At 41.2% G+C, this 15,865-nt stretch overlaps 1 protein-coding gene across 2 annotated transcripts in view; it reads right to left on the reverse strand.

Annotated features, from left to right (window-relative positions):
• Window positions 1-15,865, reverse strand: part of HCN1 (hyperpolarization activated cyclic nucleotide gated potassium channel 1) — a 716,856-nt gene that overhangs the window by 115,761 nt on the left and 585,230 nt on the right. For both annotated transcript variants that reach the window (XM_082252547.1, XM_082252548.1), the window contains exon 5: window positions 14,698-14,844. In XM_082252547.1, coding sequence (XP_082108673.1) covers window positions 14,698-14,844 — 147 coding nt within the window. The remainder of the gene's footprint in view (window positions 1-14,697; window positions 14,845-15,865) is intronic.

Genomic DNA, 15,865 nt, shown 5'->3' on the forward strand with positions numbered 1-15,865 from the left:
ATCTATACATTGCACTCTACATCATGCTGCTCCGTGGCTCCCATCAGTGTGTTTAATGGAGTTGTAAAGGCAGAAGGTTTTTTTTATCTTAATGCATTCTATGCATTAAGATAAAAAGCCATCTGTGTGTAGCAGCCTCCCCAGCCCCCCTAATACTTACCTGAGCCCCCTCTCTGCCCACTTGAGACTCTGTTGCCTGAGTCCCTCGACCGTCCTGGGACTCTCTCTCCTGATTGGCTGAGATACAGTCGCGGTGTCATTGGCTCCCACGGCTGTCAAAGTCAGTGAGAATGAGAAGAGAGAGGGGGCGGGCCCTAACGGCAGCTCCATGTCTTAAAGTGGAGTTCCGGTCCCCAAATTCGATTTTTTTTTTAAGAAGCCACTCTAACTTGGTCCACTTTATATGCAATCTTTAGATAGTGTTATTAATGTAGTCCTTTTTATTTATGTTTAAATTGAAAAAAATTACCTTGATCTCGGAAGCTGGCAGGGTCCATCTCCATTATGGGCATCTGAAGCCCTCCTGTATCTCTTTATGGGATTAGGTGCAGCTGGCTACCCAGCATGCACCTCCTGATCTCACGCCTGCGCGATGCCACCATGCCGTGGTTGCGTCATCCTCATCAGCTATTGCTGCGTCACAAGAAGCCATTGAGCACACGCAGCTAAGGGCTAACTACTCCCCCTGGACACACACAGCGGGAGACACCGTGCATGCGCACCAGCTGCCAGTGGGCAGGAAGATCTCTTATACCAAACATCCATCCGATCTCCCTGCCCCACACTGTGCATGCGCTGACCCAGCCTGCAAATAACGCAATATTTCGTCACTAGGCGATTCACAAGGATTCCTGGGATACATAACGGTGCTATCCCAGATGCCCTTGCAAATCGCCTAGTGACGTAATCGCCAAAGCGCCCGCCATCAGAGCTGCGGCACAACGAAGAAAAATAAATGTATTTGCATAAAAAAAAAAAAAAAAATTATTATCATTGTGAAATGTATACTGAAATTAGAGAAGATATAAGGGGACTTAATAAAATAGGAGGAACTCCACCTTAATGGACACACAGAGCTGCAGCTCAGCTGGGGTGCCCCCATAGCAAGCTGCTTGCTGTGGGGGCACTCAATAGGAGAGAGGGACCCAAGAACAGGAGGATCCAGGCTGCTCTGTGCAAAACCAACAGCAGAGAGGAGGTAAGTGTAGCATGTTTGTTATTTTTTTTAAAAAAACAAGACTTTACAATCACTTTAAAGCAAACATTAGATGGACTTAGACCCCGTTCACACTGGGGCGATCCGACTTGCCGGGGCGACCTCAGAGGTCGCGGCGCACAGCTCGCACCGCGACCTCGGAGCGGCCGGCACGGACTTCCTAACATTGAAGTCTATGCAGGTCGCTCCAGGTCGCCCCAAAGAAGCTCCGGACCCTTTTTCTAAGTCGGAACGACTTGTGTTGCTCCTATTAGAACGGGTCCACAGCTTCTCTATGGAAGGCGACCTACAGCGATCTGTCAGGCGACCAGGTCGCCTGACAGGTCGCCCCAGTGTAAATGGGCTCTTAGCCGAATCCCTCATTGTTTATCAGATGGGCTTTCTGGAAGACCAAAGGCAATGGCATAATGTGCTAGCATGCATCACATACTTATACATTATGAAATACTCACCTTGGAACAAAGCCTCCAGCACTGTACTGTCACCGTGGTCTTTCTTCTAGGTTCATGCACTCTGGCTATGTGATTGGCCGGAGCCGCGATGACATCACTCCCGCGCATGTGTGCAGGAGCCCTCGATTCCAGCACGAAGCTCTGAAGGTGCGGCAAGGTATGCCGGACCTTCAGAGCCCATGTGTCGGTGACTTAACTGGCTGTATTCAGGGTGAATATCTCCTAAACGGTACAGGTTTAGAAGATATTAATTTTACCTACAGATAAGACTTCATATAGGTGTACTTGTAGGTAAAAATTACCAAGGCAGGTTTACTACAGCCTTAACCACTTGACCTCCGGAAGGGTTACCCCCTTCATGACCAGGCCACTTGTTGTGATACGGCACTGAGTTTTTTTAACTGACAATTGTGCGATCATGCAATGCTGTACATAAATTTAATTTGAGTAATTTTTCCCCCCACAAATAAAGCTTTCTTTTGGTGGTATTTGATCACCTCTGCATTTTCTTTTTTTGTGTGACATAAACACAAAAAAAGAAAAAAAGACTGACAATTTTGTAAATAAAATACAATATTTTTTACTTTCTGCTATAAAACATATCTAATAAACAAAATGGGAAAAAAAAATCTAATTTCTTCATCAGTTTAGGCCAATTTGTATTCTGCTACATGTTTTTGGTAAAAAAAAATCCTGATAAGCATATATTGGTTTGCAAAAAAGTTATAGTGCCTACAAACTATGGGATAGATTTATAGACTTTTTTTTTCTACTAGTAATGGTGGCGAGCAGACTTTTTTTGCGGGACTGCAACATTGCGGCTAAAAAAATCGGACACTTGGTGACACTTTTTGGAGAACAGTAACACCAGTACAGTGATCGGTGCTAAAAAATGCATTGTTACTGTAAAAAATGACACTGGCAGGGAAGGGGTTAACATTAGGGGTGATCAAGGGGTTAAGTGTGCTCCTGGGGAGTGATTTCTAACTGTTGGGGGAATGCTGGGACTGGAGAAAAACAGAGATCCGTGTTTCTGCTTAGCAGAAACACAAGATCTCTATTTTCTTCCCTTGCAGAACAGTGGTCTGCCTTTTTTACATTGGCAGACCACCGTTCTGCCTCCCCTCTGAATGATCGGCGGGTCCGGCGGCTGGACCCGCTGATTGCCTCCTGCTGTGTCCAATCACAGCGGGAGCGGGGCTCGGCGGTGTGTGCGCCCCAGTGCCGAAGATCTGCATTGCATACAGGCACGTGATTTTGTGCTTAAGGGCTGTCCTTAATACAGGAAATGCATTACTGGCCAGATCACCAGGTGAAAACCCAGGGAAAAAAGTCTGAAAACAATAATGCAGCCACCGTTGATTACATTGATGATTGGTAAGAATTTAAATAAATAGAAGATGACCTTTGTAAGCACCCCTGTCAGTGTTAGCGCCGGTTCAGATATGAGCGACGCTACTTGCAGGGGCGACCTCCGAGATCGCGGTGCGAGCAGCGCGCCGCGACCTCGGAGCGGCCGCCACGGACTTCATAACATTGAAGTCTATGGCGGTCGCCTCCTGGTCGCCCCAAAGAAGCTCCGGACCCTTTTTCTAGGTTGGAGCGACTTGTGTCGCTCCTATTAGAACGGGTCCGCAGCTTTCCTATGGGAGGCGACCTGCGGCGACCTGTGAGGCAAACAGGTTGCCTCACAGGTCGCCCTAGTGTGAACCGGGGCTTAAATGATCTCAGCCCTGTAACTGCTACATCTGCAGGACAACTTGTTCTGTTGAAAAACAAAAGACTAACTGGCAGGATCAACTGATGAAAATGAAAGAAAGAATGCAGCAATCTTATCTAAGAAATGGTAAGCTTCAAGCAGTTTTACTGCTACAGGGCGGCACCTGTGGGCTGGATTACATATATATATGTGACCCTGCAATTCCAGCTGAAGAAGCTGATCTGCGGGTGCCGGGCACTCGATGTCTGACACTCGCCGATCGTCAGTAAACAACACAGAACAGGAATCTGCCTATGTGAACAAGGCAGAACGCCTTTCTGACATGGGGGGGTAGGAATGGATTCTGTATTCCTGCAAAGCAGGGACTAGAATCCATGTCTTCCCCTAGTAAATGCAGGACATACAGTACAGACAAATACTGGCTAGGCACACACCTAACACTTTGATCGCCCTAGATTTTTAACCCCTTCCCAGCCAGTGTCTTCAGTTCAGTGACATTTTTTAGTACTGATCACTATATTTGTGTCACAGGTTCCTGTGAATTGTCCAGTATGTCAGTTAGTGTGCAAATGTCCACCACAATATCGCAGTTCCGCTATACTGTAAGTCGCTTATCGCTGCCACCATTACTATATAAGTATAAAAAAAAAAAATAAAAATTTCCAGTATATATCCCCTAGTTTGCAGACGCTATAACATTTGCGTAAACCAATCAATATACGCTTATTGGGATTTTTTTTTACCAAAAACATGTAGCAGAATACATATTGGCCTAAATATTATGAAGAAATTAGTTTTTTTTACATTGTAAAACATATTTTGTTTATAGCCTAAAAAAAAAAAAAAAAAAAAAAAACTACAGAGGTAATCAAATACCACCAAAAGCAAGCTCTGTTTGTGGGAAAAAAAAGACATACATTTTATTTGGGTGCAGTGTCGTACGTCCCCAGTTAAAGCAACGTTGTGCCAAATCGCAAAAAATGGCCTGGTCAGTAAGGGGGTATAACCTTAGGGAATAGAAGTGGTTAAGGTACATTACCCAATGGGATCAGCTAAGAAGGTAATTCCCTTCACTTTGTAGAGATTTCCCCTCACTTCCTGTTGTGTCTCAGGGCAAGTAGTGAAAAAAAAAAACTTCCCAACAAGAAACCAACTATAAAAAAACAAACAAACCAGAGAGAGGTTATACAAACACTTTATACCTATCATAGGAGAAATACATTGTTAATCTTGCACACCTGGCTGATCATCTGGTTGACTTGGAACAAGTATGTAGATCAAGGACATCATGGAAAATTAGATGTACCTTTATCATCTACATAACTGTTCCAGGTCAGGTTTCTCTAATGACAGTGTTGGAAGACAACATGTTTTAATATCATATATTCCTGGATGTTTTATTGCCTGGTTAAAAAAGCCATTTGGCCTATGTTGGAAGTGGTCTTGGAAAGCCAGTACAGCAAGTTTGCCCAGCAGAGTGTTTGTAATAAGGAGTCATAAATGGGAATTCATCTCCTAAAGGATTTTCTCACATATCCCTCCTGATGTGATGTATGAGGATAGAAGTTGCAAATTAAAATGTCTGATTTCCTGAGTTACAGCAACATCAAAGGCCAGCTGTTGACCTGAGTCAAAGCAGTGGTTCATGAACTAATGCTGCAACCTGGTGGAGGCCACAACATACTCCTGGAAGATTTTTGGGGAAAGAATATACTTCCTGGTAATTAGGAAGGGTGGCCTCTTGTGGCATCTCATTGGGCAGAGGACTAAACAGGCGGGCAGAGGGCGTCTGTGTGGGTCATGTCTGAAAATGCTTTCAAAGTTAATGGCCAGCTAGGGTTCTTCCTCTTGTCCCATTTAGCCCAGCCGAGAGATAACGAATACCGAGGACGACCTTACGTAAAGTATAATTTATGTTCTTTTTGTTTTATATGCTCTGTAGTATTATTTTAGTGTTTTATGTTAGCATTTCTACTTTTTTTTTGTAAATAAATACGATCTTTGCTGATTTAAGCATTGCGTTTCTTTCTATAGCTAATGATGTTATTATATCACCACCATTGACCTTCTCAAAACTTTGATAAACTAGCATATATAGGACTAGGCAAGATAATAGATATGTATGATAAATATGGGAAATCCAAAACCACCCCATATTTATTTTAGACAGGTTTTAAACGAGTCATTTTCAAAGGAGGGCTTTTGCTCACCACAAACAGGGGCCATTTTATTGGCCCAATCAAATGTGGCAAGTAGTGACTGGTCTTGTATGTATACATCTCTCTGGAGCTCTCTGATCTCCTTTACCTTGGTTTACTTTCAATGGTGAACAGCATTACCATTTGAGAGAAAAGGTACTGGTAATTTTAATACGTAAAGCTGTGAAATTTAAATTGGTGGCTAGGACAGTCCCAAACCTAGGAAAGCCCACTATTCCAGATCAACATCTGCATATCAAGGTATGTTGGTATTTGCAGAACTCCTCTCCAGAGCCAGTCCACTGCTTGCATCAGGGGTGAGGGCTCTAGATAAGAGGCAGGGTGCTAGGATATTTTCAAAAAGCTAAATGGAAAAGTTTTAATTTAAAATGTAATTTGCAAGTAAATGAAGGGGGAACAGGGAAGCATATTAAAGTATAACTATAGGCAAAACTTTTTTTTTTTTTTTTCATTTTGGATAGAGCAAGGGAGAATTATAACCCGTGTCAGAAAATGTTTTCGCCATCTGTGTCCCATTGCAGAGATTTCCCTTTACTTCCTATCCCATAGCCAGACAGGAAGTTGGAGGAAATCCCTGCAAAATAAGGGAATCCCTTGGGGTCCCCCAGGTCACCAGAACTACTGTCTCCATTGGAAGTTTTCTCCCTCTGTTACTTATCTTGGGACACCCAAAATTGGCTAAGATGGAGAGGTAGGCAGGTGACATCATGATCTCTGCCTCAGTCAATCAGAGGTAGCTTTGTATTCATTCAGAAAACAAGGCTTCCTACGAATGATTTAGCAGCACTCAACCTAACTTGATTTTGTTCTGGGAGTGGGATGGGAAGTCCCTGACTGCTACCGGCACACAGCCCTGTATACTGTATGTAGTTGAGGCTACACACAATAGCATGTGCCAGTGAAGGAAATAGTTTGTTTGGAGCTGCTTGGTCCAAAATAACTATTTAAACTTCAGTGAACCATGAAGTTAGGGGTTTATGGCAGTGGGGAAGAAGGATAGGAGGTACCTCATACATAGCTCCCAATTGGCCCTGATTTTTAAGGACTGTCCATGTTTGGAACAAAGTTCCTCTGTCATCCTTATTTGTCCCTCATTTTGATGTGATCCATATAGTTGTATTTAAAATGCACTTTTCATCTTACATAGTTAGTGAGGCTGCAAAAAGACACCAGTCCATCCAGTTCAACCTATGATGAGTGTGTGTGATAAGTGTTTATGGTTATGGTTTTAAAAAGTGTTTCCCAGTATTAAACCTTTCATCCAATTTCTAAATTGCTGCATTTGTAAATTTCAAATGTCAGTATAAAGGAATACTTGTAGTAGTTAAAAAGCACTTGTGGATTTAACCAATCATTTCTTTTATTTAATTCTCCTTTAAGAGGGCGTGGCATGGGGTGTGTTCTATGCCTACATACATTGGCTAATAGGTGTCCCTCATCCCCCACCTTCAAAAGTTGGGAGGTATGTATATATATATATATATATATATATATATATATATATATATATATATATATATATATATATATATCATTTGCATTCTGATTAAGTTTTGTTTGGGTGTCTGCAGCACGCCTACTGTCCACAACAGATTAATATAGCTGCATATAAACAATGCTGGTGCCATTATCTAGACCAGGGGGTCTCCAAACTTTAAAAAAAAAGGACAGTTTAATATTGTTCAGTCTTTAGGGGAGGCCAGACTGTGGCCAGTGGGAGTAGAAAATGTCCTGGAGTCAGTGTGGGAGTAAACAGCATTCCATCTTTGGTATTAAAGGGTAGAATAGTGCCCCACTGTTGGTGTCAGTAGAAGGAAAAGTGCCCCATCATTGGTGTCAGTAAAGGAATAGTATCCAATTGTTGGTGTCAGTGCAGGAATTTTTGCCCTGCTGTTGGTGTCAGTGGGAGGAAAAGTAAATGAAGGGCCAGAAAAAAAGTAAGCAAAGGGCCACATCTGGCTCTGAGCCCCAGTTTTGACCCCACTGAAACAGATGGATTCATATTCGTCCCCCCTCCCAACATTGCCAAAAGGACTCAAGTAAAATTCAGCGCATATTCAGTGTCAGAGACAGTAGACTTACAGCAGAATATAGTCAAACATCATGGGCATGATACAGGAAAAAAATTACTATGGCTGTCTCCTGATGAAGTAGTCTCTGTTCCATGAAATGCATTTAGACTTAAGTTTAAAAGTGCTTCCACCTAATATATACTGCATATATGATACTTTCAGTAGTGTATGTGTATTGTGCTTGTTTTTATGACACATGTAGTGTCTATTTTGTTGGATTTTAAATCTTATATGGAATAAAATATATGTTTTCTTACTACGCATAAGTCATCAAAGTCCACAGAGCTTGCGCTGTGTATTTTGGCCCCCTGTATAACCAAACAAACTTGGCTGATCCTGCCCTCGCCTCTGTAAACTGACCACGGTTTATCATGGCTGCTGAGCTCTGACACCGTGGCCAGTTTACATGTCTCTGTCATCCGCAGCTCTCCTCTGACCTCTCTCCCCCTCCCCCTCTCTCCCTGTCTGTCAGCTGTGTGGGTGCCAATCTGCTCCCCTCCTGCTGCTATCAAACCGCAATTACAGTCTTACAATCAGCTCTGCTATAGTAAATAATTTCCCCAGTGTATGTGTTTTTTTAAAACAAATGCCACAGTGTACCTCATTTTAAAGCTCCGATCAGCGCTCACGTGACCGGCCGCCTCTCCCCTCCTCCTGGCTGACATCATTGGGGTTTCTCAGCCCCACCCGCTTTGCTGTCAGTTTGAGAGAGGTGGGCGGTCATGTCAGTGCTGATTGGTGCTATTAAATAAGGTACACAGCGGCATTAAAAAAAAACACATACACTAGGGACATTATTTACTATAGCAGAGCAGATTGTAAGAATGTCTTTGAGTGGCTTAACAACCACTTTAATACAGGAGATGGTCAGAGACTGCGGACATGACTCATTTATAGGTAACGTTGATCCAGGCAATATCCAGTTGCCTCTTCGGAGATCAGGAAGGATTCTTTCCCCCTGCTTGAGCAATTTGGATCAAGCTTTGCTAGGGTTTTTTTTTTTTTTGCCTTCCTCTGGATGAACTGTGGGTATAAGATTGTATAATCCCCCCCCCCCTTTTATTGGTTAAGCTAGATGGACTTGTGTCTTTTTTCAACCAGACTAACTATGTAACTATGATACAAGCGATGGTCAGAGACTGCAGACATGATACAAGAGATGGTCAGAGATTGGGGACTTGCTTCAGGTGACAATCTGACTGGAGACATATTGCATGAGACTGCTAAAAAATACTGCTGTAACAGGGCAATAGGGAAAGACAAATTAGTGTCTGCAGGAGCCACAAGGGCTGCATAAAAAGAGTCAAAGGGCCTCATGCAACCCCAGAGCTGTAGGTTGGACACTAGGGGTCTAGACCATAACTGGCCCCAAGTAAGCGGTAATTTGAATCTGCAATATTTGGATATCCATAGACAGGGCTCACTTCCTTATTTCATGTGTTCTTGACTGATATTGCTGACATCACATATCACATGAGCAGTATATTTGTAAAAATTATCACTCTCCAATGTTGAGATAAAATTTGCATGCATGAAGATGCTGGGCCCACAGCTTAGTACACTAAAATTCTGCATTTAAAAGCTTAACAGCAAGTTCCAGCCATACCTCAATGTTTTGGAGCTTTTCCTGTTAGAATGGTAGTCAGCAAAACTGGAGGGTTTGGGAGGATCATTCAAGTATATGCAGGGACCTTCAGGTGTTTGCTCTTCATACTTACAGAAGACCCCCCCCCCCCATGACAGAGTAAATTTAATATTGACCCCCTGAGCTTACACTTAAAGCAGTCCACTAGTTCACCTTCACCAAAAGAATTGCCTATGAAGGTAAGGGGCCCATGTTGATAACAACAAGCTATGCAGCTTTGACTAAAGTTGAATAATGCCCTTGCTATAGGTGTATGCAATTTATGTACAATACCTCCATAAAGCCTCCCAGGACATTGCTAAGAGAGGCCTAGTCATTACTGCTCACCTTCCACCATCACAGGAGTGAGCGCTTTCTCTAATTCAAACCCCCTCATGTACTCTTCCTCTCCCCTGATACAGGAACTCTGAGCTCAGTGCTTCAGAACTCACTCCTGTAATGGTGGAGGTGAGCAGTAATGACTAGGCCGCTCTTAGCAATGTCCTAGCAATGTCCTGGGAGTATTCCCGTCAGGCTTTAGGAGAGCTACATAAATGGATTCACAATAGCAAGGACATTATTTTACTTTAGTTATAGCTGCACAGTTTGTGTTTTTATCAATAGATGCCCCTTATCTACACAGGATGATTTTCGCTAAAGGTAAACTCACTCTTTAATATTAACCTTTAAAAGTACATGTAAGCCCAGAATCTTTTTTTCAGTGTTTCTGGAATCATACCTTACTGCATACAGTTTTCTCAAGCAAATATATATATATATTTTTACTAAATCTGTTATAAAGTTTTTTTCATAGCTCCCAACTGTCCCTGATTTCGAGGGACTGTCCCTGATTTGGAACAAAGTCCCTCTGTTCCTCTTTGCTCCTCATTTGTCCCTCATTTTGGTCTGATGTATACACCTGTATTATAAATGCATTATTTATCTATCAAAAAGTGTTTTACAGTGTTAGTGTTCATTCACATTGATCCGACTTGTCAGGTGACTTGTCAGGTCACTGGTCCTCACGCTCCCACTGTGTAATACAGGAGCCGTTCTAATAGGAGCGACACAAGTCGCTCCGACTTAGAAAAAGGGTCCTGTACTACTTCGGGGCGACCTGGAGGCGACTTGCATAGACATTCATTTTATGAAGTCCGTGCAAGTCGCGCTGCACGCGACTTCACAGGTCGCCCCCGAAGTCGGAGCGACCTAATGTGAACGGGGGCTTAAACTTTTCATCCAATTTCTAAATTGATGCATTTGTACATTTCAAAAGTGTAAAGGAATAGTAGTGGTTAAAAAAAAAAAAAAACACTTGTGGGTTTAACCAATCAATTTTTGCGTATTAATTCTCCATGTAAGGGGGTGTGTCCTATGAATACATACTTTTGCTTATAGGTGTCCCTCATTCCCATCTCATAAAGTTGGGAGGTGTGTTTTTTTTTTTACCTGGAGATCCAACCAATAACAGCACTTCCTGTTTCAGGCTGACAGTGCCTCACTGTTGTCAGCTTGTCATGCTCACTTCTTCAGTTGGCGCCTAGCTGCCCACCAAGTCTGCAGCAGGCATGCACAGAACAGATAGGGGCCAACAGCTATGTGGAGGAGTGAATACAATAGTGCAGTCTAGGGTGTAATATTGTGGGGGTTGTTTAGGCCATGTTATGGGGGCCACTGATTGCAGCTCTTCACATTTATTTATGATCTGAAAACTCAGATTACATTCTTAGCACAGAAAAGCAGTATTTATTTCATTTTGTATGAAACATCAGATTTTGTATGACATATGAGAAGGACACTTACCTTGAATGACACAAAGCTCTATGACTTTCAGCTTTTGTACCTAATGAAAATGTTTTCATCCATCCACCCTTCAATCCAAATCAACCAGTTCTAACATAGTGCATATGCCACACTGAATATTACTCAAATTTGATAATCCTTACAAGCAATTATACTTGCAGATATTTCAAAACTGCTAATCATGGCTTAAAATTGCAATCAAGTTTCTAGGATTGCTTCTTAAATACAGTTTTCAATATAAACCTAAAATTAATTTTACCATGACAAAAGACATTTCATGCTCACAAAACTATGCAATAGATAAAAAAAAAGGATTTAGGTTAGTAAATATATCCACATTACATAATGGGCCTTGTGTTTTTTTATAAAATAAAAATAAAAAATTAAAGTATTTCCAAAGTCAAAACTATTAATTTTTTTGTTGTTTTTAAAGAGGAAGGCTTACCTATTGGTAGTGTAACTATCTCCTAAACATGCACCGTTTAGCAGAGATTTACTGACCTAGCAGCCAGTTACATCACTGGCGCATGCGCACCTGAAGGAACGGCCACCCTTGCCATTTCTTCAGAGCAGTGTGCCGTGACTGGCGCCTCCCGTTCGCATGAGTGGGAGTGAAGTCATCACAGCTCTGGCCAGTCACAGAGCCAGAGCCGCAAACCCAGAAGGAAGACCGGGTAGAGATGGACGCTGCCTCCAGCGATGCGAGAACGCTTCATTTTCAGGTAAGATTAACATAATGTGCTAGTATGCAATGCACACTAGCACATTATGCCTTTGCCTTGCGGGTAAGTAAAAAAGAAAAAGAAAAGTGCAGTGGTTTACAACTACTTCAAAACAGCATAATAAACAGTTAGAACATCTGTATTTTGTGCTGTCTCTGTCTCCCTCTATTTGTCCTATTGCTATTGGAGGTGAAAGAAAATCATCCAATGGGGACTTTGGAGAAATCTCCTTTCATTTCCTGTTTCGTCTACAAGGCAGGAATTAAACAAAATCCTCTCCAATGGGACACAGACCACAAAAAAATAAAAAGACTAAAAAAAAAACCTGAAAGGGTTATAACCTTACCCTAATTAAAAAAAAAAAAAACATATTTTTTTTTTTTTAATTAAAGGCTCTTCAAAATAAAATAGGGGTACAGCACTAGTTAACTTTAATTCACATCTTGATATTAGATTCATATTTATTATACACATTGGTTTTATAGGCAGCGCCATCTACCTCCCCTTCTTCAAAACAGGACATGCCTGTAAGATGAAGAAAATCTATGGATCGATGGTATCCAAAATTGTCCAAAGGCAATCCTTAAAAAGCTTTAACCGGTCATCAGTTTAGATTTAATGGGTATTGATGGCCCTAGAATTATTACTCTTACTCTCGCATGCCCAGCAATAGCTGTGGCACAATTGTTTTTGTTTGTGTACCCACCCAATGCAATTTGTGTTTGTGTGTATTTAAAAAAAAACTTTAAAACTTTAATTAAAAAACAAAATCTTTTTTCATAAACTTAAAGCAGAAATATAGGCAAACTTATTTTTTTTTTCTTTTTGGATAGAAGGTTGTAACCCCTGTCAGATTTTTTTTTTTTTTTTTTTTTCACCATCTATGTCTCATTGCGGAGATTTCCCTTCACTTCACTTGCTTTCCCATAACCAAAAAGAAAGTGAGAAAAAAATCCCTGCAAATTAAGGGAATTCCTTGGGGACCCCCAGGTCACCAGAACTAGTGACCCCATTGGAAGATTTTGCCTCTATTAATTTTCTGGGGAAAACCCAAAATTTGGGATTTTCTTTTACTTTTACTTTCAATGACAATGGTAAAAAGTACAAATAGAGGAGGTGAATATCCCTAATGGGGGCACAGACAGCAATAAAAACTGTGAAGTGTTCAAATTCCTCTCCACTACATCCAAAACTAAAAAAAAAAAGTTTTGCCTTTAGTTATACTTTAGCAAACAATACCAAGAAAAAGAATAGTGCAGGGGACAGATCCTCTCTATGGAGGTATCAGGAGATTGTTAGACCTCTCATATCACCCTTACACTTTGCTAAAGCTGATCCAGCACGTTTTTTTCTTTCCCAGCCACAGCGACCAGGGTTTGACCTGTATGATCATACATACTACTCAGGGGAGATAAGGATAGTCACAGGCAGACAGAGCTAATAAAAAAAATAAATGTCCAACCCTTGGCTGTGAGTTTGTTTATAAAGCGGTGCGGTCACTGCTGTAACCGTTATGGCGGCTAAAGAGGTAAAGCATATGTACATTGAATATCTATTTTTCAGTTTGCTTTTCATAATCTCACTTTTTTGTGAATCTGTTGCAACGTTTTTTTACTTGGACATCCTGCCAGTAGCATCACTTTCTTTTGCAGTCGTAAAAAGGTATAATGAGTGTAATGTTATACTCTGCATTCTTTCCTTCGGCAATCATATTGTCAACCACATGATGATGTCCTTTTAGGGATAGACACCCATATATGTGTTTGTACATTATTTTGGGCACTTTTTTTATCTTTTTATATAAAAATTATGTATTTTATCTTATACATGTCTCACACTCAACTTTCATAATGCAAATACTCAATTACTAAGAGAAAAAACATTTAAAGTCCCATGGGGGGGGGGGGGGGTGCTCCTCCTTTTGTGTATATTTGTATATTTAGGGATGTTGGTCTTGCCTGCTGTATCCTTGTTCCCCCAGCCAGTCCCATTTTCTTTCTTTTGCAGGCTGACAATGTTGAGCCTTGCCTCGCACTTAGCAGCAGTGTTGTCAGCACAGCCATGTGTGCTCCTTCAGTTGGCTGCTGGGCTTCTTATCAAGTCTATCAGACAGGCATCCCAATGACCAACTGAAGGAGCATAAACGGAAGCCTGACAATGCTGCTGTTGATTGCAAGGTAGTAGTTTTCATTGTCAGCCAGAAACAGAAGTTCAGTTAGGCTATGTTTAGACATGCTGCTTATATTGCTACATAGCTAAAAAGTGATCAGTGGTGGATCTTTTTCAGAGGCATACGAGAAGTTATAGGGAGGCGATATGCCGCCTTCTTACCACCAGCAGTACTGTCTGCCTAATGCGATAGAGCATCATGGCTGCACCACATGTACACCCCTGTCTTGGTGCCTTTGCAGCTTAGAGAGGGCCGTGGTAAAAATATGGTTCAACGATCTGATCTGTGTTTACTGCAAATGTAAATGAGTCCTTACTAGTAGGATATCAAACTTTACAACAGATTTCTGAAAAAACTTTTTAAGAAAACTGCATACAGAGAGATGGGATGACAAACATACTGGAAAATTAGATTACATAAAATTTTATGATTGCAAAATATATTCTGTACTCACAAAGCATTTACTACAAAAACAATTTATGGAATGTGTAACAACATGCATTTAATTTTGATAAATTCCCCACCCCTTAATAGTATTCGAGCCCTGAACAAAATCACACATACGCTGAAAAACATAGCGGTGCAGAAAAGTCAGAATTTCCCATAATAAACATGAATCCAGCTGTTTAAGTCCAGCTGACTGTGCAAACCACAGGTTTCACCGGAAATCACTGAGAAGTACATTTGTATGCATCTTACCTCTCTCAGTGGATCATTGAGCTCACTCAGAATATTGTCCTCATCAAAGATCTTTCCTTGGTACCTGTGCTCGTAATAATCATGTATCTTCTGCCGCATATCAGAAGGCAATTTGTGAAATGACATGTACTGCTCCACTTGTTTGTACTGTGAAATAAGAAAAAAGAATCGTTCAGAAATTAATTCTTTTCCAGGAAAAAGCACATTTCTCAGAGGAACAGAAGAGTATGATATTTGTGCTGTTCCAAAAACACACATTGTTATATGTAAGCTGGATAACAAAAAAATAATTGCAAATATGTAAAGCCTTCGAAAAATCTCACTGAAGAGTTTTTGACAATCATTCAGAGGTTCCATAATTTTTTTTTTAATAACATATTGGTTCTTTGCTATCGGCCAGTGGATAAGCCTTCACACCCTGAGTGGTCTGATGTTGTACTTTTGTATGAACATAGGCTGCTTTTGAATTGAAAGGGCTTTATAATACACATACAGCATGGATCAGTACATAATTTACAATGCGGATCATATTCATGGGGTGTTAGGAGGTGTGCATAAAGACCAAGTTGTCCATGTGCAACATGCCTTAGCGTTGTATTGAAAAATGTGTTTGTAGCCCAATTCCAGCATAAGTTTTATTTTTTTTAATTGCCACCCCTACCTGTAAAAACAAAAATGTTTTCAAAGCAGTACTTAGCATATCTATGCTACAACTCTGCCCCACGTGCCTTGTTCTGTGCTCCAACTTGAAGGTTGATCATCATTTAATATGCCCCACCTTAAGCCCCTGTCCAGTAATATACACTCACCCGTCCATGAACCAGCGAGCTTTGGGCTGTGTGGTCTTCCTACTTCCTAGCACTCCATAGTCACTTATTAAAATACTCTCTGCTGGATCCGCATACTGTATGTATTTTGTAATATCCATTCAGTACTTTTAAAAATTTGTACTCTGGACTCGGAGTAGAAGGCCTCCATAAGACGGAATAAAGATTCCAGAGGGCAGTTAGTTACACTTTCAGGATTCCATATCTGAGATGCGGTACCATACACTGAGCTGCTTTTGAACAAATTACTCAAACAACATTCCATACAACAAAGTGCATGGACATTCTGCACAGCCAAAATACTATTAAAGAGGACGTAAACCCTCCTCTGACACTTTTAC

The sequence above is a fragment of the Pelophylax lessonae genome (assembly GCF_965119305.1).
Source record: "Pelophylax lessonae genome assembly, chromosome: 1".
NCBI lineage: Eukaryota > Metazoa > Chordata > Amphibia > Anura > Ranidae > Pelophylax > Pelophylax lessonae.